The sequence below is a fragment of the Nicotiana tomentosiformis genome, chromosome 12 (assembly GCF_000390325.3).
Source record: "Nicotiana tomentosiformis chromosome 12, ASM39032v3, whole genome shotgun sequence".
Classification (NCBI taxonomy): domain Eukaryota; kingdom Viridiplantae; phylum Streptophyta; class Magnoliopsida; order Solanales; family Solanaceae; genus Nicotiana; species Nicotiana tomentosiformis.
In genome coordinates, this window is record NC_090823.1 from 22,116,918 (window position 1) to 22,142,810 (window position 25,893).

Consider the following 25,893-nt stretch of genomic DNA (forward strand, 5'->3'; position numbering starts at 1 on the left):
AGTGGAAGTGGGACCGGATCACTATGGACTTTGTAGTTGGGCTCCCACGGACTTCAAGAAAGTTCGATGCTATTTTGGTTATTGTGGATCGGCTGACCAAGTCCGCTCACTTCATTCCTATTGGTACTACTTACTCTTCAGAGCGGTTGGCTGAAATTTACATCCGAGAGATCGTTCGCCTGCATGGTGTCCCAGTTTCCATCATTTCAGATAGGGGTATTCAGTTCACATCGCAGTTTTGGAGGGCCGTGCAGCGAGAGTTGGGTACTCAGGTTGAGTTAAGCACAGCTTTTCACCCTCAGACGGACGGGCAGTCAGAGCACACTATTCAGATATTGGAGGACATGTTGCGTGCTTGTGTCATTGATTTTGGGGGTTCATGGGACCAGTTTCTGCCACTCGCAGAGTTTGCATATAACAACAGTTATCAGTCGAGTATTCAGATGGCTCCGTATGAGGCTTTGTATGGGAGGAGGTGTAGATCTCCGGTTGGATGATTTGAGCCGGGTGAGGCTAGGCTCTTAGGTACAGACTTGGTCCAGGACACATTAGATAAGGTGAAATTGATTCAGGAGCGGCTTCGCACGGCGCAGTCTAGGCAGAAGAGCTACGCGGATAGGAAGGTCTGTGATGTGTCTTTTATGGTTGGGGAGAAGGTTTTGCTGAAGATATCACCCATGAAGGGTGTTATGAGGTTTGGGAAGAGGGGCAAGTTGAGCCCCCGGTTCATTGGGCCTTTTGAGGTGCTTCAAAGGATAAGAGATGTGGCTTATAAGCTTGCCTTGCCACCTAGCTTGTCGAGTGTGCATCCAGTGTTTCATGTTTCCATGCTCCGAAAGTATATTGGAGATCCTTCCCATGTTTTGGATTTCAACACGGTTCAGTTAGAGGGTGACATGACTTATGATGCGAAGCCGGTGGCTATTTTGGATCGGCAGGTTCGAAGGTTGAGGTCAAAGAATAAAGCTTTAGTAAAGGTGCAATGGAGAGGTCAGCCTGTGGAGGAGGCCACTTGGGAGACCGAGCGGGAGATGCGGAGCAGATATCCACGCCTATTCGAGACTCCAGGTATGTTTCTAGACCCATTCGAGGACGAACGGATGTTTAAGAGGGGGAGAATATAACGACCCGGCCGGTCGTTTCGAGAGTTATAACCTTGTTTTCCCCATTCCTACTTCTTTTTGTGTTATTCAGCTATATATAATATATCGGGTTAGTTGGTTCGAGTCCGGAAGGGACTCGGGGTGAAATGAGACACTTAGTCTCATAATTGAAAATTTTAAGTTAGAAAAGTGGACCGGATATGGACCTATATGTAAACGACCTCGGATTTGAATTTTGATGATTCCAATAGCTCCGTATGATGATGTTGGTCTTAGGAGCGTGTCCGGAATATTATTTGGGAGTCCGTAGAGGAATTAGGCTTGAAATGCCAAAAGTTTTATTTTTGGAGAAGTTTGACCGGGGGTTGACTCTTTGATATCGGGGTCGAAATCCGATTCTAAAAATTGGAATACCTTTGTTATGTCATTTAGGACTTGTGTGCAAAATTTGAGGTCAATCAAACGTGATTTGATAGGTTCCGGAGTTGTTTGTAGAAATTAAAAATTTTAAAGTTCATTAGGCGTGAATTGGGGTGTAATACATGGTTTTAGTGTTGTTTGAGGTGATTTGAGGATTCGACTAAGTTCGTATGATGTTTTAGGACTTGTTGGTATATTTGGTTGAGGTCCCGAGGGCCTCGGGTGAGTTTCAGATGGTTAACGGATCAAAAATTGAACTAGAATAGCTGCTACAATTTCCTTCTGTTGGAAATTGCTTCTGCCCAGCGATCGAACCCAGCGATCGAGCCCAGCAATCTCCCAGCGATCGAGCCTGGAATTGAGGGCCACGATCGGAGACACGATCGAGCCCAGAATCAAGGGGCACGATCGAAGACATGATCGAGTCTAGAATCGAGGGCCACGATCGAAGATATGATCGAGCCCAGGGTCGAGGGTCACGGTCGAAGGCTAGGATCGGAGGCATGATCGAAGGCCTAGGACCGAGAATCAGGATCGAAGGCCCAGGATCGAGGGCCAAGATCGAGGCCCAGGATCGAGGGCCAAGATCGAGGGCCAAGATCGAGGGCCAAGATCGAGGCCCAGGATCGAGGACCGAGGATGTCTGGGCAGAATTATAAAAAAATAGAGACTTCGTCCCATTCGCCATTTTTGGCAAATTGGAGCTTGAGGGGAGCCGGTTTTGGTTATATTTTCAAGGAAAAACTTGAGGTAAGTCCCTTGTTATCATTTCTACTCTAAAATATTGAATTGTCATCGAATAATCTGGCTAGATTACATGATTTTGAAGTGTAAATCGGAAATTGGAACTTAGAAATTAGGAAATAAGATTTATATATTTGAGGGTCGAGTTTAGGTCGGATTTTGGTAAAATTGGTATGGGTAGACTCGTGATTGAAAGGGCTTTCGGATTTTATAACTTTTGTCGGGTTCCGAGACGTGGGCCCCACAGAAAATTTTTGAGCCAATTTCGGGTTTTGGTCTAATTTTGAAGCTTTTCTTGTGGAATTCATTCCATTAGCGTATATTGATGGTATTATACTGATTGTGAATAGATTTGGAGCATTTGGAGGCCGAGTCCAGAGGCAAGAGCATTGCGGGGTAGAGATTTGACCGGTTTGAGGTAAGTAACGATTGTAAATCTAGTCCTGAGGGTATGAAACCCCGAATTTCGTATCATTCTATTATTTTGAGGTGACGCACATGCTAGGTAACGGGCGTGTGGGCGTGCACTGTTGGAAATTTGTGACTTGGTCCGCCCCGTAGCAACTGTAAAGTTGCATACTTTGTTGAAACCATTGATACTTATATGATTTAGAAAGATTTTTTGTAAATTGGGCTGAATGCCATGTTTGGGCCTTGCGCCAATGCTGTTTGGACCCTTAGGGGCTGTCTCTTACCATCCTCTTATTATTTTCGATTGAAAATCTATACTCAATCATGGTTACACTTGTTTATCGCATAACTTCATTTTATGACTCTATTTTGATGCATATAAATATTTTGGGCCGAATGCCCTGTTTTACTGAAATGTCCGAGTGGCTTGATTTGTGAGGATGAGTGTGGATCGGGGCTGCCCGCCTGTAGCATACTTTATTATTATCGCACATGAGTTTTCCATGCAGATTATAGCGCTTTGGCTGAAGGAGCCCCTCCGGAGTCTGTACACACCCCCAGTGAGCGCAGGTACCTACTGAGTGCGAGTGCTGAGTGCCGAGTGCTGAGTGACTGGGAGGCATGAGTGACTGCGAGGTATGCCCGAGTGGCAAGAGTGATTGTGAGGTATGCCCGAGTGGCAAGTGTGACTGTGAGGTTTGCCCGAGGGGCTGTTTATGATTTCATCATTTTGCTCACCTTTGCATTGAGCCTTTGTTTGAAAAACTGTTGGAAAAATGTCTTTAAATGATTTTTTTTACTAGAACTGGGTTTAAACGAGATATTTGATTCAAATCCTGATTTTTAAAAGCATGTGGTATTTTACTGAGATTTCCTGATATGAACGTTATATGCTTTACTTCTCGTCACTACTGCTCAGTCTTTATTTATTGTTGTTACTTACTGAGTTGGCGTACTCACGTTACTCCATGCACCTTCTGTGCAGATCCAGGTGTGGCTGGACACGGTAGCGGTTATTGAGTGTTTTGGTTGCAGATTTGCTTGGAGATAGCAAGGTAGCTGTTTGGCGATCGCAGCCCCTTCTCTTCTCCCTCTTATCTTCCTCTAGTAGTATTTAGCTATTTTTCAGGCTGAGTTAGCATTGATATTGTTATACAGATTATAGTAGATGCTCATGACTAGTGACACCCCGATGTCGGGCTTTTCTTTTCCGCACTTCTGTTTTTCTTTGATTTGAACTCTTTAAATGGAGGTTTTTATGTTAAATAACCTTGAAATTATCTTTGAAATGAAAATATCATTTTGTTTTGGAAATGAGTCGGCTTGCCTAGTTCCACGATAGGCGCCATTACGACAGGGGGTTAGTTTTGGGTCGTGACAGCTAGTTGGAGGTTGTGTATTGACTATATGGAATTAAACCATGTAACAGTCAAGGACAAATTTTCTATACCTATTATTGAGGATTTGCTTGATGAGTTGGGAGGTAAAGTTGTATTTTCTAAGATAGACCTTAAAGCTGGTTACCATCAGCTAAGAATGGCAAAAGAGGATACCCAAAAAATATCTTTCAAGACCCATGAAGGTCATTATGAATTCTTAGTTATGCCATTTGGTTTAACTAATGTCCATTCTTCATTTCAAAGCCTTATGAATTCTATTTTTAAGCCTTTGTTGAGAAAGTCAGTCCTAGTATTTTTTTGATGATATTCTGATCTACAGTAAAAATATGTATGCTCATGTTGATCATGTGAAGGTTGTCTGTGAACTGATGCAACAATATCAGATGTATGCTAAGATGGCCAAGTGTGTCTTTGGTGTGCCTAAAGTAGAATACTTAGGTCACTTTATCAGTGCTGAAGGAGTTTCAACTGATCCAAAAAAATGGTGGTTATACAGAGGTGGCATGTTCCTTGTAATATCAAACAATTGAGAGGGTTCCTTTGTCTTGCTGGGTACTATAGAAGATTCATCAAAGGATTTGGTGCTATATATAGGCCATTCCAGGATCAACTTAAGAAGGAAGGATTCTCATGGACTGAAGAGTGTACTGAATCCTTTAATAAGTTGAAACAAGCACTAGTTTCTGTACCTGCCTTAGCAATGCCTTACTATTCTAGGTCATTTGTTGTAGAGACTGATGTTAGTGGGAAGGGAATTGGAGCTGTCCTGATGTAGCAGGGGCATCATATAGCTTACATAAGCAAATCTTTAGCCCCTAGACACCAAGAAATATCAATTTATGATAGAGAACTTTTGCCACTCATTTTTGCAGTTACCAAATGGTCTCATTACCTGTTGGGAAAGCCATTCATTATAAAAACATATCAGAAGGCACTAAAATATTTATTGGATCATAATGTTCATACTAATTTCCAAGTTGCTGGTATTTTAAAAATCAAGGCCTTTGATTTCTCTATTGAATACAAAAAGGGGGTGGAAAACAAAGTTGTAGATGCCTTGTCCAGAAAACCAGATGCTGAGTTGTTAGTTATTTCCCTGCTAACTCCAAATGATTCCTTGTTTACTCAGATTCATAATACTTAGGTTACTGATTCAGCATTACAAGTGGTAATTACTAAACTCCAACGACAACCATACAAGTCCTATACATGGTGTAATATTCAGTTAAGGTGGAAAGTAGACTTGTGGTTGATGATAATGTTTAGTTGAGGAACACCATTATTGAATTGTCGCATGCAACTCCCCAAAGATGTCACTTTGGAATAGATGTAACCATTAAGAGATTACATTCATTATTCTTTTAGAAAACTCTCAGCCAAGACACCAGGACATACATTAGCAAGTGATGTGTGTCAGAGGAACAAATATGATGTTATTGCATCTCCTGGACTGTTACAACCTTTGCCAGTTCCTGAAGGAGTTTGGACTGAAAGATGCTTGGATTTAATTGAGGAATTACCTAAATCCAATGGTAAGAAAGTGATTATGGTTGTGGTTGATAGATTAAGCAAGTATGGCCGCTTCATGGCCTTGTCCCACCCTTATACTTTCCAATCACTATCTCAATGCTTCTTGGGTAACATTTTTAAACTTCATGGCATGTCTGTCACTTTAACAAGTGATAGAGGTCCTGTTTTCTTAGTAGCTTTTGACAAGAACTTTTCACATTACAAGGTGTCTAATTATAGAGATCAATTGCTTACCATCCACAAATTGATGGTCAAACATAGATCTTGAACAGAACCTTGGAACCTTACTTAAAGTGCTTTTGCTCTGATAAGCCTCATAATGGTTGTCTTAATTGGCTCTAGCAGAATAGTGGTATAATACTTCTTACCACACAATTAGATGTACCCCTTATGAGGTCTTGTATAGCCAAACTCCTCCCATTCATCTTCCTTATCTTGCTGGTGAAGCCACTTGTGAGATGGTAGATAGATCCTTGAAGGCTACAGGGGCAGTGATTCAGTTGCTGAAATTACACATTACACGAGCTCAACAAAGGATAAAGGACATTGCCAATAAACACATGACAAATATGTGTTTTGAGGTGGGTGATTGGGTTTACTTGAAGCTTCAACCTTACAAACAAGTTTCAGTTATTGTTATACCTTTCAACAAGTTGGCAGCTAAGTACTTTGGTCCCTATCTTATTGTTAAAAGGATTGGTGTTATTTCTTATAGCCATAGGTTACTACTTCCTGCTGATGTTCTAATTCATCCAACCTTTCATGTTTCTCAACTTAAAAGGTGTCTTGAGATTCCTACTATCATTAACTATCCACCAGTTTTTCATCTTTCAAGTCCCTATTGTCTCTTATCTGAGTCTGTTTTGGAAAGGAGAATGGTTAAGCGAGGCAATAAAGTTGTCTGTCAAGTGTTAGTAAAGTGGACATGCATTGATATTGCACAAGCTACTTGGGAGTATTTGACTGAATTGCAACACAGATTTCGTGCATTTCATCCTTGAGGACAAGAATCATCTTTAAGCAAGGGATATTAATAAAAGTGCAAGAATGTTGAAGCAATGGACTGTGGGGATGAATGATACAGCTGGCATCGAGTTAGTTACAATTGTCAGTGAGTTAGTTATGAGTTAGTTAAAATCGTTAGTTTGGGAAATGCACTGTAGCATGAATGGAATTAGCTCAGTTGTTGCATATCACAACTGAGCAAGTGTGATACAAATACATTACAACATTGTAATTGAATTCATTCATGAAATAAGATCATTTTATTCTCTCTTCTTACAATTACTCTTAGCTAATTGTGATGAGCCGATATGTCATCTTATATTTTAGAATCTAATTATGCGCTATGAAGCCTTAAATACCTCATTCTAACTTTTCTCGATTTACGTGCACAGTCCGGGTATTTTTTCGAAAAGCTTTTATGTTAAAAACTGAGAAAAATATAAAATTTTTGCCTTAAAATCTATTTGAGTTGATTTCGATCAATGTTTTAAGCAAACGGACCCGTATTCATATTTTGTCAGTCCCGGTGGGTCCGTATCATGATTAGAGACTTGGGCATATATCCAGAATCGATTTCGAAAGTCTCTAGCTCGAGTTATCGCACTTTGTTGAAATTTGAAAGTTAAAGGCTTAATGACTTTCAAATGTTTGACCAATGTTTGATTTTTTGGATACTAGGTCCGTATTTTGGTTTCGAAACCCGATATAGGTCCAATACTATATTTATGACTTATCTGTCAAATTTGGTGAGAAACAGAGTTGGTTTGACGTGATTCGGACGTCCGGTTGTGAAAATAAAAATTTCAAAGTTTTCTTGAAAATTTCATTTGATTTGGTGTTTAATTCGTAGTTCTAGATGTTATTTTGGCAATTTGATCGCACGAACAAGTTCGTATGATGTTTTTATACTTGTGTGCATACTTGGTTTAGAGTCCCGAGGGCTCGGGTGAATTTCGGATAGGCTACGGAGTGGTTTAGACTTAGAACTCAGCCGGTGTACTGCAATTTCTGGTATTGGTCTCTGATCTCGCAATTGCGAGATCAGTGTTCGCATTTGCGAACATCCCAAATCCTTCGAGGCTCGCATTTGCGAAGAGTACCTGGGTCAGCATGAGTTCGCATATGCGATCAGGAGGTCGCAATTGCGGGGATGCCAGAGTTCGCATTTGCGACTATTTCATCGTAAATGCGATGAAAGAAGAGGTGCGCAGACTTTGCATTTGCGAGGTGTTCTTCGCATTTGCGGGGGTTCGCAATTGTGAACCCCTGGTCGCAAATGCGATATCTGCAACTGATCAAAATGGGAGTTAGACGAGATTTTTGTTCATTCTTCAAATTTTCAAAACAAGAAATCCCTAGAGGCGATTTTTCAAAGAACTCTTCTCCCCCAAATCATTGGTAAGTGATTCTAACCTATTTTCTTTCAATCTTTCATTACATTTTCTAAGATTTCAACCTAAAATCTAGTGTTTTCATGGTGAAAATTGGGGGTTTGGGTAGAATTAGGGATTTTTATAAAATAGGGATTTAGACCTCAAATTGAAGTCGGATCCCAAAACAAATTACATAACCGGGATCGGGGGTGAATGAATAATTGGATTTTGGTCTGAATTTCGGGTTTGGACCAAGTGGTCCCGGGAGTTGACTTTGGTTGATTTTTCAATAATGACCTAAATTGAATCATTTGCAATCGTGGGTAGTTCCTAAGGCTTAATTTGAGAGGCAAAGCTATGATTGAGCTTTGAGTGGACCTTTGGAGCGAAGTAAGTGTAGTGGTTAACCTTGACTTGAGGGATTAGGAGTTGTTTGTCTATTTGCTACATGTTTAGATATTGGGTACATTGTATATTTGAGGTGACGAGTACTTATGCGTTGTTGTCAGATTAAAGCATGCGGGTGGGGACTTGTTCCTTATAGTTTATTGCTTACTTTGATCTTGTTACCCATGTTTAGACTAGTTACTTACTAAATTGATCATTCTTATCGTGTTTACGGGCTTTTGTGATAATTAAGTATTGAGTTGAGATTGGTATTATGGAACCATTATTGAAGTAAGGCTTGTTCTTGTTGATTCTATCTCCCTGTTATTACCCGTTCATTGTTATGTGATAAAGGAGAGTGTTAATGCACGAAGGTGATGCCGTGCCATATTGTGAGTGTTAATGCACGAAGGGTGATGTCGTGCCATGTTATCACAGTTAATGCACGAAGGGTGATGCCGTGCCATATTGTGAGCATTAATGCACAAAGGGTGATGCCGTGTCATATTGTGAGCGTTAATGCACGAAGGGTGATGCCGTGACATGTTATGAGAGTTAATGCACGAAGGGTGATGCCGTGTAATTTTTTTCATTGTGTTTAGTTATTTTCACTGGTTAAAAGCATGTTGACTATTCTGGTTGTCATTTATGCTGTATCTCTTATATCTTTTGCCCCTTTAGCATGTCCCCCTCCCAATAGTACATGTTTAGCTGTTATTGTTATTTTCTTGTACATATATTTTTATTTGCACATGTTTATTATGTGGGTGTCTTGTCATATCTTCGTCACTACTTCATCGAGGTTAGGCTCGACACTTACGAGTACATAGGGTCGATTGTACTCATACTACACTCTGCACTTCTTGTGCAGATTTTGGTACCGATCCTAGCTGATCGTGAGGCTTAGCAACTTGGACTTGCTTATTGGAGACTCAAGGTAGATCTGCTGGCGTCCGCAGACCTTGGAGCCCCCTTCCATCTCCCCTATTTTACTGTTTCTTTTCATTTAGAACAGTTGTATTTCTTTCAGACTCTGTTTGTAGAAAATCTGAGAAGCTCGTGAGTTGTGACTCCAGATCCGAATTGTATCAGATATTATGGGCTTTATGTTGTTCTGCATTTTAGTTTTAGCTTCTATTTAGTTTGATTGATTATGTTATTGAAATTGACTAAAGCTGACTTAAAGAATCCTCTAACGTTGGCTTGCCTAGCAAGTGAAATGTTAGGCGCCATCACGGTCCCGAAGGTGGGAAGTCCGGGTCGTGACACTAATTCTCTCGGTTCTACCTTGAGCTAGCTATCATCTTCTTCAAGCTTAGCTCATAAATTAACAAGTTTCATTGCGATTGTGACTGATTGCATCACTTGTTGAGTCTCTACTACCTGAGGTGGGGGTACTACTTGTAGTATCGTAGGGGCATTCTCTATTCCTGGCAACCAATGAGCTAGTTGAATCGACGCTAAGGTTTGAGGAACGCCTAGTTATCTGTCTAGAGGGAATATTCTGAGCCTTGAAAGAGGCTGACACTAGAGCAGCATGCCGCTTCATCTGCGTTATTTGTGAGATGGTGCACGTTAGTAAGCCTAACATAACATGCACACCTTGAGCTTCTCTCTCATCTCTTTAGTAAAATCAAACTATTAAAAATAATTTGTAATAATAAGTTAAATTGCATTAATATATAAAAAAATATTATACTTTATGTATACAAAACTTACTCTCTCCGTTCACTTTTACTTGTCCGCTATACTAAAAATACATTTTCACTTTTAGTTGTTCACAATACTAAATCAACAGAAAGACGATTTTTTTTCCTATTTTATCCTTATCATTAACTACTTATTTCCCAAATCATTTCTCAAAATTTTTGAAAATACTATCATTATTATGGATAAAATTATAAAATATATATTTCATTTATTTTTTCTTAAAGGGAGTGTAAAATCAAAGTTAACAATTAAAAATGAACTAAAAGATAAAGCATTATACACTACTATCATAAAAAAAAATTATTTACACAATTAAATCATTTACAATAAATTGCAGGTATAAGTTTTATTGATTTTGTATAACGATAAGTGCACTAACAAAGTATATAAATCTCTTAACATAAAATAAAAAAATAAAAAAATAAAAAACAAAACAAAAAAAAAACTTAGAAGTAGAATAAAACCTTGTGAATAAACAAATTCTCTAGTGTTGTAGCTTTGGCAGTGATCTTGAAAATGGCGAATCAGCAGCAAGCATCGAGTAGGCCATGGATACTCGAAGTCGTACCTCTTCTAGTCGTCATACTAATCGCTGCTCATGTCCTAGCTTTGGTATATTTTCCCTATCTCTTACTGTGTTTGTGTTTTTTAACTAGTACATACTGTGATTTTTTGAGTCATTTACTGAATTTGGGTGTAGGTGTACTGGATTTACCGGCTAGCAACTGAGAAACAGCCTCAGAGGAGAAAAAAGCACTAGCAATATGTAGATTAGATGAATTTTCATTTCGCTTCAGCTTTTGGGAAAATTCAAGGTACAAAAACCCTAGTATTTCCTTGTGTTTTCTTATTCTCCTTTAAGTTTGTGAAACTTTCAATTGTTCTTTGAAATTTGAATTACTCAAAATAGAAATTTGAATTACTCAAGAATTTGAGTTTTTGAAAATTATATTACGGTTAAATTATTGTTGAATATTTGTCCTGTTTGTACAATTATCACTTGGAATTTTGTAAATATTCATAGATTTATATGCCAGTAAAAATATAGAGAACTTGTAATATTGTTATGGTTATTATTTATATATATTTAACTTATTTTCATTTTTCTTATTTGATGTGATGTTGACATGAGTTGAGATTAAATGGAGAAATAGCGAAAGTAAGGATTCATATTGCCGACCCCAACTTGTTTGGGATTAAGACATAGTTGTTGTTGTAGAGATCACTCTGTGAGGTGTCAATTCTGTTGGATGAAGAAATTTGGTATTGGGTGGTCGTTTTTTTTTGTTGTTGCTTTCTTTGAGTTGGACTGCCCATATTTATATTGCCTGATGTATAAGATGGCTGCAAATGTGAATGGATTTTTATAGCAGTCACGGGAGAGTGAATTCTTCTTTTCTTTTGCTATTGAACTTTTTTAAGAGGCACGTGATGTGAATGTTAAATATGATAGAGAAGTCCTTGGAGTCAAATTGGAATAGACTAAGCATTGTGGTAAGTTGAAGAATAGCTGGTATGTGCAAAGTTTCCATTCACGTTTGTGTTTTGGTAGTGTGCAACAAAGAAATAGAAGGTTGTTATTTGTTAAAGGAATATGAAGACTATTTAAAATCTAGTGCTTTGATCTTAATCCTCTTCTTCTTGAAGGATAGAAGGAAAGCAATAACTTAACTGGGTGAGAAGGTAGCAAATTTCTACTAAAAAGAAACAATAAAGCAGAGGATGGAACCGACTCTTACAGGGACCTTATTTTGGTGAACTTGCGTATCAAAATCTTTTGAAGTGATAATTTAGTTAAATTAGGTAATTGGAGTCAACTTTTGTTAAGGAGATGAGGTTGGGGGAAGTCCTGTGCAATCTTCTAAGGGGGTAAGGTGGAAAACCTTCTCTAAGAGTGAAAGCCTTTTTTTCTCCTTTGATGTGGCTTCATACTAAGCTAGGATGCCATGGAACTGTATGAAGAATGTTTTTATACTTAGCGGAAAGTGATCGCTTCATTGCTTAAAGCTATAGATTGATGTGAAGCATGAGCTTATCACTTATTATGTGTGGAGTTATGTGACTTAGAGTGGTGCAAGGCAATTTGAGCAAGAATTACTCGCCGTCTTTTTTCTTCTGTTTCAGCATTTGTTTAGAGGTGATATTCTTATAATTGATGGTGTTGAAGAAGTGCAACAGTTTGTGTAAGAATCTTGAACTCTGATACTAATATTGATGTAGCACCAAAAGGAAGGAGGGAGAACAAGGAGACAAATACAGAGAGATAGTGATTGAGATAAGGAATCAAATCATAAAATATAATTTATCAAATGAAGTGGTTCATCAAACTGAAAGGAGGGTCTCAGGGTCCTATTTATATATAGGGAACATTGTACAAGGTAGAATCCTAATTCAGTAGGAACTTTATCTCTAAATAAGAGATAAAAATAAAATCAAAGATAGATACTATCAATCTTATTTACTAACCTTTTTCATGTTTCTGAAGAAAAAAGAAGATAACGGTAAAATAAAACAAGGGATAATGATAAAGATGTGAAGTAAAAACTAAGCTAGCTAATGATAAATATAAGATCTACTCTAAAAAGACAATAAATTCATCTAAGATCAATAATAAAATCTTCCAAATCTTTTAGTATGTACATCAGTTGACTTCAACTATTCATTTCTAAGGGGTTCTGGTGATTAGAGGCTCTTAAATGGTGTTATGTGCAAGAAGTTGTGGTCTTCTGCCGAAGTCAATGATTTATTTCCTGGCTTACCTGCTAATGATAAAAGAACCCTTAAAACTTTGCAAGTCTGGTGGATTTCTGGTGCATTTAGTGGGAGTGTAGTGGAAAAAATAATCTTAAGAGCATTTTATGTCTCCAGTAATGTTTAGGATAGGATAGTTTTGAAAGATCAGGTGTTTTGGTGATTAAGTGTTAGATGATCTCCAGTGGGATTGCTGAGCATTCCATACTTGAGAACATCAGGTCTTACTGTCTCTTTTTCCGTTTACTCTAAGTACTTCTCTCAGAAGTCCTGCTGACTGGTGGCAAAACTTTTAGCGTACATAGATGGTTCGATAAAATTATTAGGGATTAAGTGAAGAAGGTAATACCTTTATATATGATTACAAATTATTATTATGGCTTGAAATATCATGCTTATATAATATAAAGATGGATACTTTTGCATTTATCTGGTGATGATTGGTGATACCTTGACGGAGCTTCGCTTAAAAAAGCCATGATCTAGGATTGCTGGGATGTCATTCGGAATTTCCAGCTACAGAGCATAAGCCAGAAAAGGTCTATTTATTTATTTATTTATTTATTTATTTTCTTTTCTTTTGGGAGTGGTATGTGGGGTTGAAATTTGTGAGATTGTTATATTGATGATTGTTAGAAAAACTTGACGGACTTCACTGAGTAAGAGTATCAACTACTAGCATGCTGTTAAAGTATCTGAACATGAGATTTAAGAATGGAGATTAAAAGATATAGAACATTCTAGCAAACAGAGGCTAACTTTAGAGAACCCTACATCAAATTCAAAATACTACTGCTTCCTTTAGTTTAACAATTTGTATCCCATATTGGTGCGTAAGGGCAACCGGAGAGTTTTATAAAGGTCTTGAAACTCCACCTATTGACTTAACATTTTGGATTGGATGCTCAAATTGTTTCACATGATATTAATGCCAATTCCACTCGTAAATCCACATGGAAGTCCATGTATGAATACCATATAGGGAAGGGTGTTGAACTATATAATATCTCACATCAGGGATAAGCGATTCAGAGGAGTTTATAAAGGTTTGAGCTACTCAACTGGAGGTTTGAGTTGCATGTTCAATTCTTTCCCTTTTTGTAGAAAAGAAAATAAAGAAATAAAAGTATCCCCTCTCTAATTGTTTAAGTAGAAGTCTTGAGTTCGATCCTTATCTTCACCCAGTGATAAAAGTATTTACATGTTCTTGGTCCAAGAGAAAGAATTAGATATTTAGACCCACATGTGAGGTAGGGTGTTGTAGTCTTGTAGACATAAAGTAAATAATTATAAACACCTCTTCTCTGAAATGGGTCACACGAATCAACAACTCTCGGATGGAATAATCACATTTATTTATCATTTCTGGATAATCTCCAATAATCTAAAAAGCAAAGTTATAACAGTTTAATGAGGTGACCAAAGTTAGATATTGTACATTCATTTCTGACGTGCGTTGCATCTACACCATCCATCGTTTGATGATAACTGATTTTCTTGTATGCAGTGATTTTATCAGATACTGAATGGTCATGTTTGTGGTTATTCAGGTTGATCTTTGATTACTTTGAGGAGCTATATCTTGACTTTGATGCATGCTGTTCTCTATCTTTTATAATGTTCCCTTCTGTTAACTCTGAACTCATCAGTTAACTACTCCAGAAGGAGCATATCTATTACCAATTCTATCGTGCATTGCATTGTTGTTGTAGAACATTTTGTCTGAGTTTTCGAGTATAAAGACTAAAGAGTCAAAGCCTCTGCATCTTACAAGATATCTCAGGCTATTACAAGTCCTATTTTGAAAAGTAATTGTCGTTCATGCTGTCAAACGTTATGTTCCTCTTTTACTTCTCAGCTTTTGTTTTTCAGTTTCGCTTTCTGATGACTGAGAATTTGTTTTTGTTTGTTAGTAGGGATTCATTCTATACGGTTCAGAAGCAAGCTTTACACTCAAGGCTTTGGTGATTGGTCAGCCCTCTTTGCCTAAGCATACACGTGTCCTCTTTTTCTCCATGAATTTGTGTGCAATTATGCTGGAAAAGTTTGGGATTTGTTACATGTTAATGGATCGCGTTAATCACTTGCCATTGTTGAGAAACTTCTACATTCTTCTATTAACGTCAGTGCTGTGCATTTATACCCCAAGTTTGTAATTCTTCTACAGGATTTTCATCACTAATCCTCTTTTGGTGTGTGTGCTTTGTCAACAGTCTTTGCTAGAGCCTGTCATACAGTTGTAGTTTCTTATGCATAGGGAACTTGAGTCATACATGTAAAGTTGATCTAGTATGAAAATTGCAACAGAAGTTTGAGGATTATTAGGTGTAATTGGCTGTTTGAGTGAGTTATATAAACTTGTGTAAAGTGGACTGATGTAGACAGAAAAGATTTTGTCAACCAAAATTTACTAAACATAGGTCATATTTCAGTCCATTTTAATCTTTCAAATGTTTGCTTTTATCTTTTTTCCTCATATAACTAATAACGACCACCAAAGGTTGTAGTTCCTCCTTCCTTAACTAGATGTATTGCATTTGAGCTTTGAGAAAGGAGTTAATTTTTTAGGAAGTGCTTTATCTCAAAATCAGACACTGTGTGGAAAGTCAAAAAAAGATAAAAACAAAAGGAATATGAAAGACTTGTACCTCTGATCAGAAAGATACTAGAGTTAGTACTTGTGACGCTGCTGTTCGATGTGATTCTTGGTCACTGAATGTCTTATTGACACCAAAGTATATTTTAATGTTTTCTGAAATAGCATTCGGGTTTTTTCACAACAGAAGCGAGGCTGTAGACGATAAGAAGAACAAGTGTTAATTTGATTTTCTCTTGACTGACATTTTTTTTTAATGACTTGATTTTTGTAAAAAGGTAGACTTATTTCGTTTATGGATTCAACAATTTCATCTTTCGAATTCTGAGAATATTCAAATGTAAAAAAAAAGAATTTATTTTAAAAAGAAAATAAACGATCTAATCTTTTTGCTCAAGATTACAAATAAGACAATAAAGGATCTAATTCTTCTCGGGAGATTTTTTTTTTTTTTTTTGTTTTTGTTTTTGCACAAGAGGTTTAATTTGGGATTACACAAAATGTGCTCCAGAAATAATTAACTTAAAACTTGTACCACACTCCAAAATCTCATTTTTTTCAAATCCTTCAACAATGGTTGATGAAAAGGACAAAAAGTAAAGGAAAAGACAACATGCTTCCTACACCCAACTGTCATTTCAGTCCACAAGTCCCTGAAACATTCACACACCTGTTTTTCAATGTCCGAGCATCACATTTGGTCTTTCTTCAACATCCCACCACCAACCACGAATTTCTCGGCCAAGCTCAAGCTTTATTGTGCCACCCCACAGGAATCTTTTACCTATCACAGTATTGATGTTCAAATATCCTCTGGCATATTTGAAAAATCAGAAATGATAACCTTTTCAACAACCTCCACAACCCAGTTCACCCCCCAACCATCCTCTTCCACGTTATCAAATTTCACTACTTATCTCCCATAACACCTTTGTCCCCTTCTATTCATGTCCAACACATTAATTTGGGATGGCTCCTTTAATCCTCAAACGCTGCAAGCATCTGCTGGAGGAGTTCTCCGCAATCACCGAGGACAGTGGATCAGATGTCCACTATCTGCTTTACTGCTTTAGAATCTGAACTAAGAGCCCTCCTCTTGGGTCTCCAGATTGCTAATGACTTACTTCTTCTATCCTTAAAGATTGAAATACTTATCTCCATGATCCGCAATGAGAATAATATACTCACATCTTATGTTTGATTGCAGGACCTTACTCCACCAGCTCCGGACAGTCACACTTGACCACATCTACCGGGTGGCAAACGGTGTAGCAGACACATTGACAAAACTTGGCATGCTCCTAACTCCTTCTGAAGGCCAATTGCAGTGGAGTCTCTTACATTTTTTGAATGCTTTCAATAAGGACTATTCAGACGTTATTGTACCACGAATGGTCCCCCTTTCTAAAACTATTACTGTTTTACTTTTAATATAACCGTATCCTTATTAGGAAAAAAAAGAAAAGGAAAGCAAACTTAAAAGGTTAAAATATGTTTTTCTTTAACAGTTCAAAAAATTGCAGTCCCAAACCATAATAGGAAATAATTACAGCACTACAATGTTTAAGATGAATAAGATCCTTCCATTTTTATTTAGCTGTATGAGTTTGAACTTTGAAATTAGGAAATTCCTAATAAAGAATATTTTCCCTTTAATGTATGTTACACGACTTGAACATGGATCAATACGTTACACATTCAGCTACTCTCTTAAAAAATACTTTATGCACTACGGGTTTGCACTAAATGAAGCAATTTAAGTTTAATAGTCAAGAGAATATATAATATATATCATTTTTCGATTTGTGTGTGTCATCCTTGCGCAGGGACATGCTAATCTTCTTTGTATCGTTTCAATTTTATCGAATGTCCCAGAAGGGATAGAATATATAATATTAGTTAATCATAAGTGATAAAAATTTACATAAACGACACATTTTTATATTTGTTTGCTTAATATAAATATTTGGTGTGGATAAATATTTTCGGTTAAGCGGCATCTAAAGTCTTTTTCTCTTGCATAGGTAGTATTGAAATTGTTCATAATATTCCTTACTCCATTACTTAGTGAATTGCATGCTATTGCCTAACAGTGAAGCAAAGTAATTTTTCTTGTATAAAAGAGAATGATCTTGCAAAATCCATGGAATAAGCAAATTTAGTATTGCCACTTTTTTTATCGCATTCAAAGCAGTCATAAGAAGTTTGTTCAACTCTTTGCCCTCGTAAACAATGACATGAACAATGTCTTCATGTTTTTGGACAAACATTGTGGTGTATTTCTATCATTTTTCACCTAACCTTTTATCTGAAAACTTATCTTTTTTGAAAAATTCCGAGGGAAACCCGGAGCTACTATCCTTCGGGTGCACATTAGATAACTTGTTCATTATGCAATAGTTCGCAAATCACACAGGAGATGTAAATTGCACTAAACAAGCCCGATACAATGAACTCTGACTAAGAAAGCTGTTGGTGAGGTGCAACTCACTTTCCTCATCTAGCAATTAGGTACCTTGTTAAAATGGAGGTGTCACACTCATTCTATCCACATCTTGACTATTTCACCGAATACATATTACTTATGTGTGTCAAAATTTAGGCCGATATAAATAAATCATCTAATAAGTGTTTTGTCTCTGTTAATTTAAACACTGATCTTTATCGTTTGCACTCACTTTATTGACCAATAACCACATCTTTGATGCTTCTCCGGCAATTAGGTATTAACATCTCATTGCGTTTTAAAGTGGAGTATCAAACTTGCCAATGGCCTAATTCTTCCAAACTAAGGCCAACAAAATCCTTTTGGTTTGACAAGGATGCTTCCTATTACATATTTCTGTGCATGTGAACCGGATTGTTTAACCAAAGATGCAAAAGTGGATACACATTTTTTCCAATGGTTTCATTTTTTCTCCTTTGCCAAACCTTTCTATTACACAAATGGTATTCTACATCTTCGCACTTCCTCATTATACCAAAAACTGAAAATCAAAATGTAATGAAAGTCCTGAATCCACTTTTTGACCAAGACTCACATTCATGATAGTTTACTCTATGAAGAGCTTAATTGAAGAAAAGGCTCACCTAAAATTGTGTTTTTTTTTTTTTTTTTTTTTTTTTGGAGAGATGCTCATTGTATTGCGGTTTAAAATCAACAAATTTTAAATGATTAAAATGAAATAGGACCTTTTAACTAATTACATTACTTTTTATGTCCATGACAGTTTCAGTCCAACTCGACTGCCGAGTAACATGCATTGAGAATTTACAGATGCATGTGTCAGCTACATTGGGTATGTTGTTTGTATTGACATCTTTCTTTCGGGGTAAAAGTTCTTTTTTTTTTTTTTTAGCAAGAAACACCTTTTTTTCAAAAATTGAGGTGTTTGTTCAAGCTTTTGAAAGGAAAAAAATTGGTTTTGAAGAGAAGCTGAAGCAGTTTTGGAGAAGCAGAAAAAAATAGTTTATCTTCAAAAGCACTCTTAAGTAAAATACATTTACAAACAATTTTTAAAAGCTTGGTCAAACACTAATTACTGCTCAGAAATTATTTTCAAATTAATTAGCCAAACAAACTACTTCTCACCAAAAGTATTTTTGAGAAAAACACTTCTCAAAATAAGCTGATTTTTGCAGCTTGGCCAAACATGCTATAAATGTGTCCAACACTTCCGTTGATGAGTGTATGGACGAAAACTTCATTTTATATATTTGACCTAGTCAACGGTAATAAAACCTTTGATGGTTGTGATGTGTCGACATGACTCTCAAAGGTCGAGGTCAGAGGTGAAAGACAAAACGGTACCGAGGTCGAACCAGCTTGGCAGAAAACGAGGACGAGCATCCACCCTCAGCACGAAGTGATGACCAACTTTAGAATGTAGATTCCCTGTATATTCTCTTCTGTTGTACTATCTAGGATATTATCGCCTATGTGCTTTTATAAATAGGAATAGATGTAAATCAGAGGGGGATTGGACGTTTTGTAAAGAATTTCATCAACTTTGTATGTACAAATTTCTCACTTTATTAAATAGAAACAAAGTAAGACTTTTCACTGCCCTTCTTTTATCCCTCTCCCGATCCAAGAAGGATCAGAATATATGATTGTTATCCCCATCCATCTTTATTAGAGAGATATCTGGGATTATCATTGTCGGGTTATCTTTGTCTCATCTATTATTTGAAAGTCATCTATTATTGCTTCACTATTATCCCAAGTTGTCTTCTTTTATGCTGTATGTTAAATACTCACTGTAATAAACTAGATCTATCATTGAATATTAATATTAATTGTATATTTTTCAACAAATTTAATTGTATAAAATCAAAATCTATTTTTTGGGTCATACAATGAGTTTTTTTTGTCGTGAGGTTTTTCTCTTATCCTCAACCACAATCACCATTGGTGTTTGATACGGTTGGAAAATATCAATATTTAGAGTGAGTAACGGATGATTAAATTTAATATCATAATCCTAGTTTATATCTAAACTTTCATAAAGACTGTCACTTCAATATTAATTTCTCACTAATTCAATAATCATAAATATATATAATGTCAATCCTCTCTAAAATACTCTCATTAATCCGATACTTTTTTTTGCTTTTATAGTTAATGACTATTATACACCTATAACAATATTTGACGTTTAAATATATTTTGACTGTTATAGATAAAAATTATCCAAAAATTAATTAAATATTTCATACTCATTCTCCCATATTACTCTAAAAATTTGACTAAACTCGTAACATTAAACAAATTTCTCTCACTGAGGGCATCTCCAACCCTCCCAAATGCAGTCTTTTTAAACCAAAATATGACTCCAATGCTCCCCATTTTGGCCCCCAAAATGGGGGATGAATAGTGTTACTCCAAATTTGGAGTGACACTCTTCGTCCTTACTTTATTATTATTTTTATTATTTAACTATTTTAATTTATCTCTTTATATATACCTAATTATGTTTATGTAATATATTTATAATATTAATTTTACATCTTAACTTTGGTGTATAATTTTGATAAATTAATTTTCGTGCATTTATTATTTTTATGTAAAATTGTAAGTTAATTTTATTATAAGTTATTTTTATGTAAATTAATTTTATTTATGGGAGCATACTAGAGGTGGAAGTTGAATATTTATGTAATATTAAATCTGAATTTTACCATAATGTAATATGTATTTAATTATCTTGTATCTCAATGATTTCACTTTTATTTGAATTATCCATTAATATATATAATCTATAATATTTGCTTACAAATTATATTATTTAAAAATTTATGGTATAAAATAATTTTATATTAAATTATATGTGATGAATATGTAAAAAAACCAAATAGAATTTCTTTAATAGAAATAAGAAAATAAAATTTAAATAAAATATAATAATATAATATTGAAGAAAAGAATAATATAAAATGGAATATTCTTTTTTGGAGTAAAAAATTGAGTAATGGTTGGAGTAACTTTACTCTATTTTGAAAGAGAAAATGGAGGTAAGGGTTGGAGATGGCCTGAGACGAAGATAACAATGTATAAGAAGTTGGAGTGACAACAAAAAATAATGAAACTCTTGACCGGGGGCGTAGGCACCTTGCCGTGACATTGCTTTCGTCAAATTTTTATATTAAATATATACGGTTAAATAATAAGAAAGATAAAAATACGAGATAACAATATACAGATAACATATTTATTTATTTATTCAATTTTTCAAACGGTGAAACCGCTTATAAAATTTTCTAGGTACGTTAGTGCCCTTGACCCCTTAATCGTAGGTCTTAGGTTTGAACTCGTGACTGAGAAATCTGTAGTAGAAAGAGCTTATCGACTTCTCGGTGCGAATTTAGATTAACTGAGTCACTAAATTTCAAAACAAAAATATTGTAAAATTTAAGAGATAAACAAATTCTTTTTATTAAAATTGACAACAAAGACATTTGTATCAGGGATCACTAAAATTTTCACATTATAATTACCCAAAAAAAAAAAATCATATAATTGAAATTTTCCAACAATTTAAAAAAAAAAACTCATTTTTCTTCGTCATCTTCGCTGTCCTCAGCCTGCACTTTGCTAGTACTATTATTATTAAAATGACTAGTATTTGTTATCTTCCTCGACGACGTCGTTTCAACAAAGGTAGCAGAACTCATTTCCATTTGACAAACTCTGACCGCCCCGAACAACTTTTCCGGCAATTCCTCCTCCGCTGTCGCCTCCACACAAAACCCCATATCGATCGTCACTGACGTTACGTATCCTAAAGCCAAATGCAAAATCGCATTCGCAATCGCCGAGCTACTAATATCCACGTCGATTTCTAAGTAATTATCTCCCTTGTGATAATAGCAATTTAAAGCTTTGCCTAGTATACACGCCGAGTAATTCCCCACCGCGGTTTTCACAATCCACGGTCCTTGAACGATCCGGTTCACTATTTTAAATCGGGCGTTACGGTACGAGTCGTCTCCGTGAACGAATCGGTAGAGGAGCGAACCGGGTTCAAGGGCGCGGTTTTCCTTGGTAGCAAAGTAGAAAACAGCGCTGTGGTGGTCCTTACCGGGGATTTGAAGATTGACGGCGAGTACGAAGGTTTTTAAGCACGCGCCTTGTGAGTGAGATTTCTTCAGCGCTTGCATCACGAGGTTGTCGCTACGCGCGAGGACGTGGTCGAGTTTTGAGCTAGACCTCAGCCAATCGACTCCCGCGGGCTGTAACAGCCACTCACCTGAGGGTATTTTTGTCTTTTTTGTGAAGTAATTTGGGGCGCGGAGCTTGAAAAGATCTCCGGGTGGTGACGCCCACCCGTTTGCTCCGTTATTCAAATCGACCCGCTTTAATGACCCGCCAGAGATTGCTTCTTCTATCCAATCTTTATTGAGCTTTTGCTTTGTCGAGCACATTTTTTCTAAAAAATACTTGAATTCTTCGGACTATAAAATGGAAAAAAATATTCTTTCTATACAAAACTTCCTTTTTCTTCCTTCTATATGATCATCAGAAATTGGATTATAGAAGTAAAGGTCAATGTTGGGAGAAGAAATGGAGGAGCTCCGGGGCTATGGGTGTAATATATTGAAATGCGGGGCGTGGGGGGGATTTTATATAGTATGTGAGAATGGGATAACACACGTGCCCTTGAGTTTCCTGGAAATTACCAAAGAGCCCCTTTTGGGTTTCACAGCTAATAGTGACAGTGTGAACTGCCAAATACTTTTTTTAATTATCAGATTTTCGAAATTTGTAAGTCCACTAGTAGTTTGTTTGGCCAAAAGTATGTTCTTTACCTAAAATTTTTTTTATAAAAAGTTACTGTGTTTGGTCAAGTTTTTCGAAGAAAAAAATAATAATTTTGAATAGAAGCAGAACCAAAATTTTAAAAGTAGAACAAAATAGATTCTTCTTAAAAATAAATTTTTGAAAAATAATTGTGATAAAAATATACTTAGAATTATTTTTTAAAAGCTTAGTCAAACATTAATTACTGTTCAAAAATATTTTTTAAATTAATTGGTCAAATCCAAACTACTTATTACTAAAAGTATATTTTTAAAAAATACTTTTAAGAAAAATACATTTCAAAATAAGCTAATTTTAGAAGTTTGGCCAAATAGGTTATAGTTCAGATTTGTATCAAATTACCAGAGAAGCACTTCTCTCCATGATTTTTTTATTTTTAAGCTAAAATTAAAAAATCTAATTAAGGATAGAAGGATCTTATTTATTGTTATCTCCGTTCTAGTTTATGTGAACCTATTTCCTTTTTAGTCTGTTCCAAAAAGAATCACCCTTTTCTAAATTTGGAAACAATTTTGGTTAAACTTACAATTCTACCCCTAATGAGAAGCTTTTATAATCACACAAATACTTGGGTCCCTTTTTGAATTGTTTAAGACCACAAATTTTAAAAGTCTTTATTTTTTCTTAAACTTCGTGCCCAGTCAAATAGGTTCACATAAATTGGAACGGAGCGAGTATATCATATTCTCGGTAAAAGAAGGCATGTGAACTCACAAATAGCAAAGAAGGAGGAAATATCCAAACTCTTGAAGTTGGATTCTTCTTCTTTATGTTTCCTTCATGAAAATTTCTCACCAAAAGAATTATTTACACACTTTCGAATTTTCATTTTTCAATATAGCTAACAAGTAATACTCCAATATTCTAGTATTTATAAATTCTGAAGCTCAATATTTGTAAAAATATTGCTTTGACTATTAGTTTCTGTAAATACTTAATTAATTCAAGTACTGGAAAATTATTAAAACTAGTTCAAGGAGTATTTCAAGTGAATTAATGGATTTTAATCACAGATTTTTAAATTTTTTAAAACTGAAATTCATGTATTCAGCTGGAATTTTCTAAACATATTTTAAATACTGATATTATGAACATAAAGGCATTTGTGATGTAAAGAATCCATCTTTAGTCTCTTATGAAATTGACTTCTACCAACATTTTTATTTCTCCACTTTATCGCAATCGATCAAAGCCTACTTGTGAGAATATACTGGGTATATTAATTCAGAGACGGATCCAGGATTTGAAGTTTATGGGTTCCTATTGTAATCTCAAATTAATATACAATAATAATTGTGTTCACAATTATATATTTATAGACATTTAATGGATTTTTTAATAAAAATACAGGGTCTCCGCAAAAGTTACTGGGTTTCCGGGAACCCAGTAACTATACTCTACATCCACCACTGTATATTATTGTTGTTTTTATTGTTTATCACAACTAAAATTGGCAAAGGAACTATGGAAGGGCAAGTGCATATATAGCTATTCTCAGAGATGTTATTTAGAGATTAATTAGTACTTATTTTATTCTGAAATTTTAAATTAAAAATTCTAACTTCAAGACAATTCAAGATATTTTTGTCCTGAAAAATTAAACTAGAAAACTGAAATTCATAACGCAATGGCTAATTCCTAAATAGCAGCTCTGGCTACGTGGTGTCATTTCTACAACTAACTATTGAGCTCTAGGATAAAACATATTAACATGCGTTCAGTGAGCAGTATTATTCGACATTTGTATTTGTGAGAGATATTAAGTATGTACTTGATGAAATAATATATATTATAGAGGTGTGCGTAAACTCGCTCTGTCTCGCTTAGGCCTTACCTGGCCTCGCTCCATTTAAGCATGTCCTCCCCTACAAACAACTACGATTTGGATTGTTTGAGATACATTTCACTTTTCAATACACATTAGGGATACCTCAATGCTACTTGCCACTTTATTTTAGACGAATTTTCATAAACCATTTACTAATTATTAATTTCATATAACTACCATATATATAATTATTTCCTATAGCTGCTATTCAATTGTTACGGTAGTGTATTCACATGTATTCGCGCTGCTGTATTCATCAATACAGCAGCAAAAAACGCCTAAAATCATGGCAGTCCAACTGTATGCGCATGTATTCGCATTGTTGTATTCATGAATACAACAGTAAAAAGCGCCTAAAATCAGGGCAGTCCAGCTGTACGCGCATGTATTCACATGTATTCGCGCCATGTATTCATGAATACAGTAGCAAAAAATGCCTAAAATCTGGGCAGTCCAGCTGTACGCGCATGTATTCACATGTATTCGCGCTGCTGTATTCATGAATACAGTTGTACGCGTATGTATTCACATGTATCTGCGCCATGTATTCATGAATACAGTAACGGCAATCCCTTAAAAATAGGTATGTCCAGCTGTCTAAGAGAAAAAAAAAAAACATAAATAGCGTATTTCATGCATCAATGGTAGTATATACCATAAAATACTTATTTTGCTATAAAATGTAAAAGGTAGCTATATAAAATAATATTTTAAAATAATTTTGGTTTATAATAAATAGGATGTATACCTTTGCTATAGGAGGTAAAATTTCATTTATTTTATTGCACGTACCAAAAAGGCCACATGGACTTGGAGTTATTTGCTTGCATTAATTTTAAGCGCAATGATCACTTTTTTGCTGCTGAAACTATTATATTCGGTAGTCGCAAAAATATATAAAAAATTTAAACCGTAGATATGATTTTTGTGAATGAAACTGCTAGGTAAAAAAATTGATCTGTTGAAAAATTAAAGAAAGCATCTCGTGGAATCCAGTTGTAGAGAATATCTTTTTGAAATGAACTGTCATTATCCTGAAGTGGGAGGAATCTGAATCAATGCTTTTACCAACTTCTATTCATCTATTTTGTTCAATTATTTGGATTTTGGAAGAATACATGTAGATAAGAAAACAATAATTTGTCTATGAAATCTTTGTGTTTTATTTTTGTGTATTCATTGGCTTGGTTATGAATGCTTTGTCTTTATTTTAGTAATTGCTGTAATTCAATTATTTGCTCTTTTAGAAACGTTGTTGTTTCTAGGTTGTAATTCGTTGGACTATGATTTGATAGATATGGGCTGGCACTCGTG

At 35.7% G+C, this 25,893-nt stretch overlaps 2 protein-coding genes and 1 non-coding gene across 5 annotated transcripts; 1 reads left to right on the forward strand and 2 right to left on the reverse strand.

The window, feature by feature from the left end:
* Positions 1-10,513: 10,513 nt before the first annotated feature.
* LOC104120769 (uncharacterized) lies at positions 10,514-15,285 on the forward strand. 3 transcript variants are annotated; one of them, XM_070191854.1, is made up of 3 exons: positions 10,514-10,695; positions 10,784-10,898; positions 14,748-15,285. In XM_070191854.1, exons 1-2 carry the CDS (start codon positions 10,600-10,602, stop codon positions 10,841-10,843), a joined length of 156 nt encoding a protein of 51 aa, XP_070047955.1. In that variant the 5' UTR covers positions 10,514-10,599; the 3' UTR covers positions 10,844-10,898; positions 14,748-15,285. The 3 variants fall into 3 exon arrangements, with proteins under 3 accessions (XP_070047955.1, XP_070047956.1, XP_033508598.2); XM_070191855.1 differs by having other exon boundaries at positions 10,515-10,695; positions 14,773-15,285; XM_033652707.2 differs by having other exon boundaries at positions 10,516-10,695; positions 14,751-15,285.
* A 1,925-nt stretch (positions 15,286-17,210) lies between these two features.
* Positions 17,211-17,312, reverse strand: LOC117273530 (U6 spliceosomal RNA). The gene has a single exon (XR_004503536.1). It is a non-coding gene; the product is annotated as a U6 spliceosomal RNA (small nuclear RNA).
* Positions 17,313-21,340: 4,028 nt separating this feature from the next.
* On the reverse strand, positions 21,341-22,530 carry LOC104120767 (protein ENHANCED DISEASE RESISTANCE 2-like). Its single transcript, XM_009632602.4, has one exon. The coding sequence runs from the start codon at positions 22,352-22,354 to the stop codon at positions 21,482-21,484; it is 873 nt and encodes a 290-aa protein (XP_009630897.1). The 5' UTR covers positions 22,355-22,530; the 3' UTR covers positions 21,341-21,481.
* Between the last annotated feature and the right edge of the window lie 3,363 nt (positions 22,531-25,893).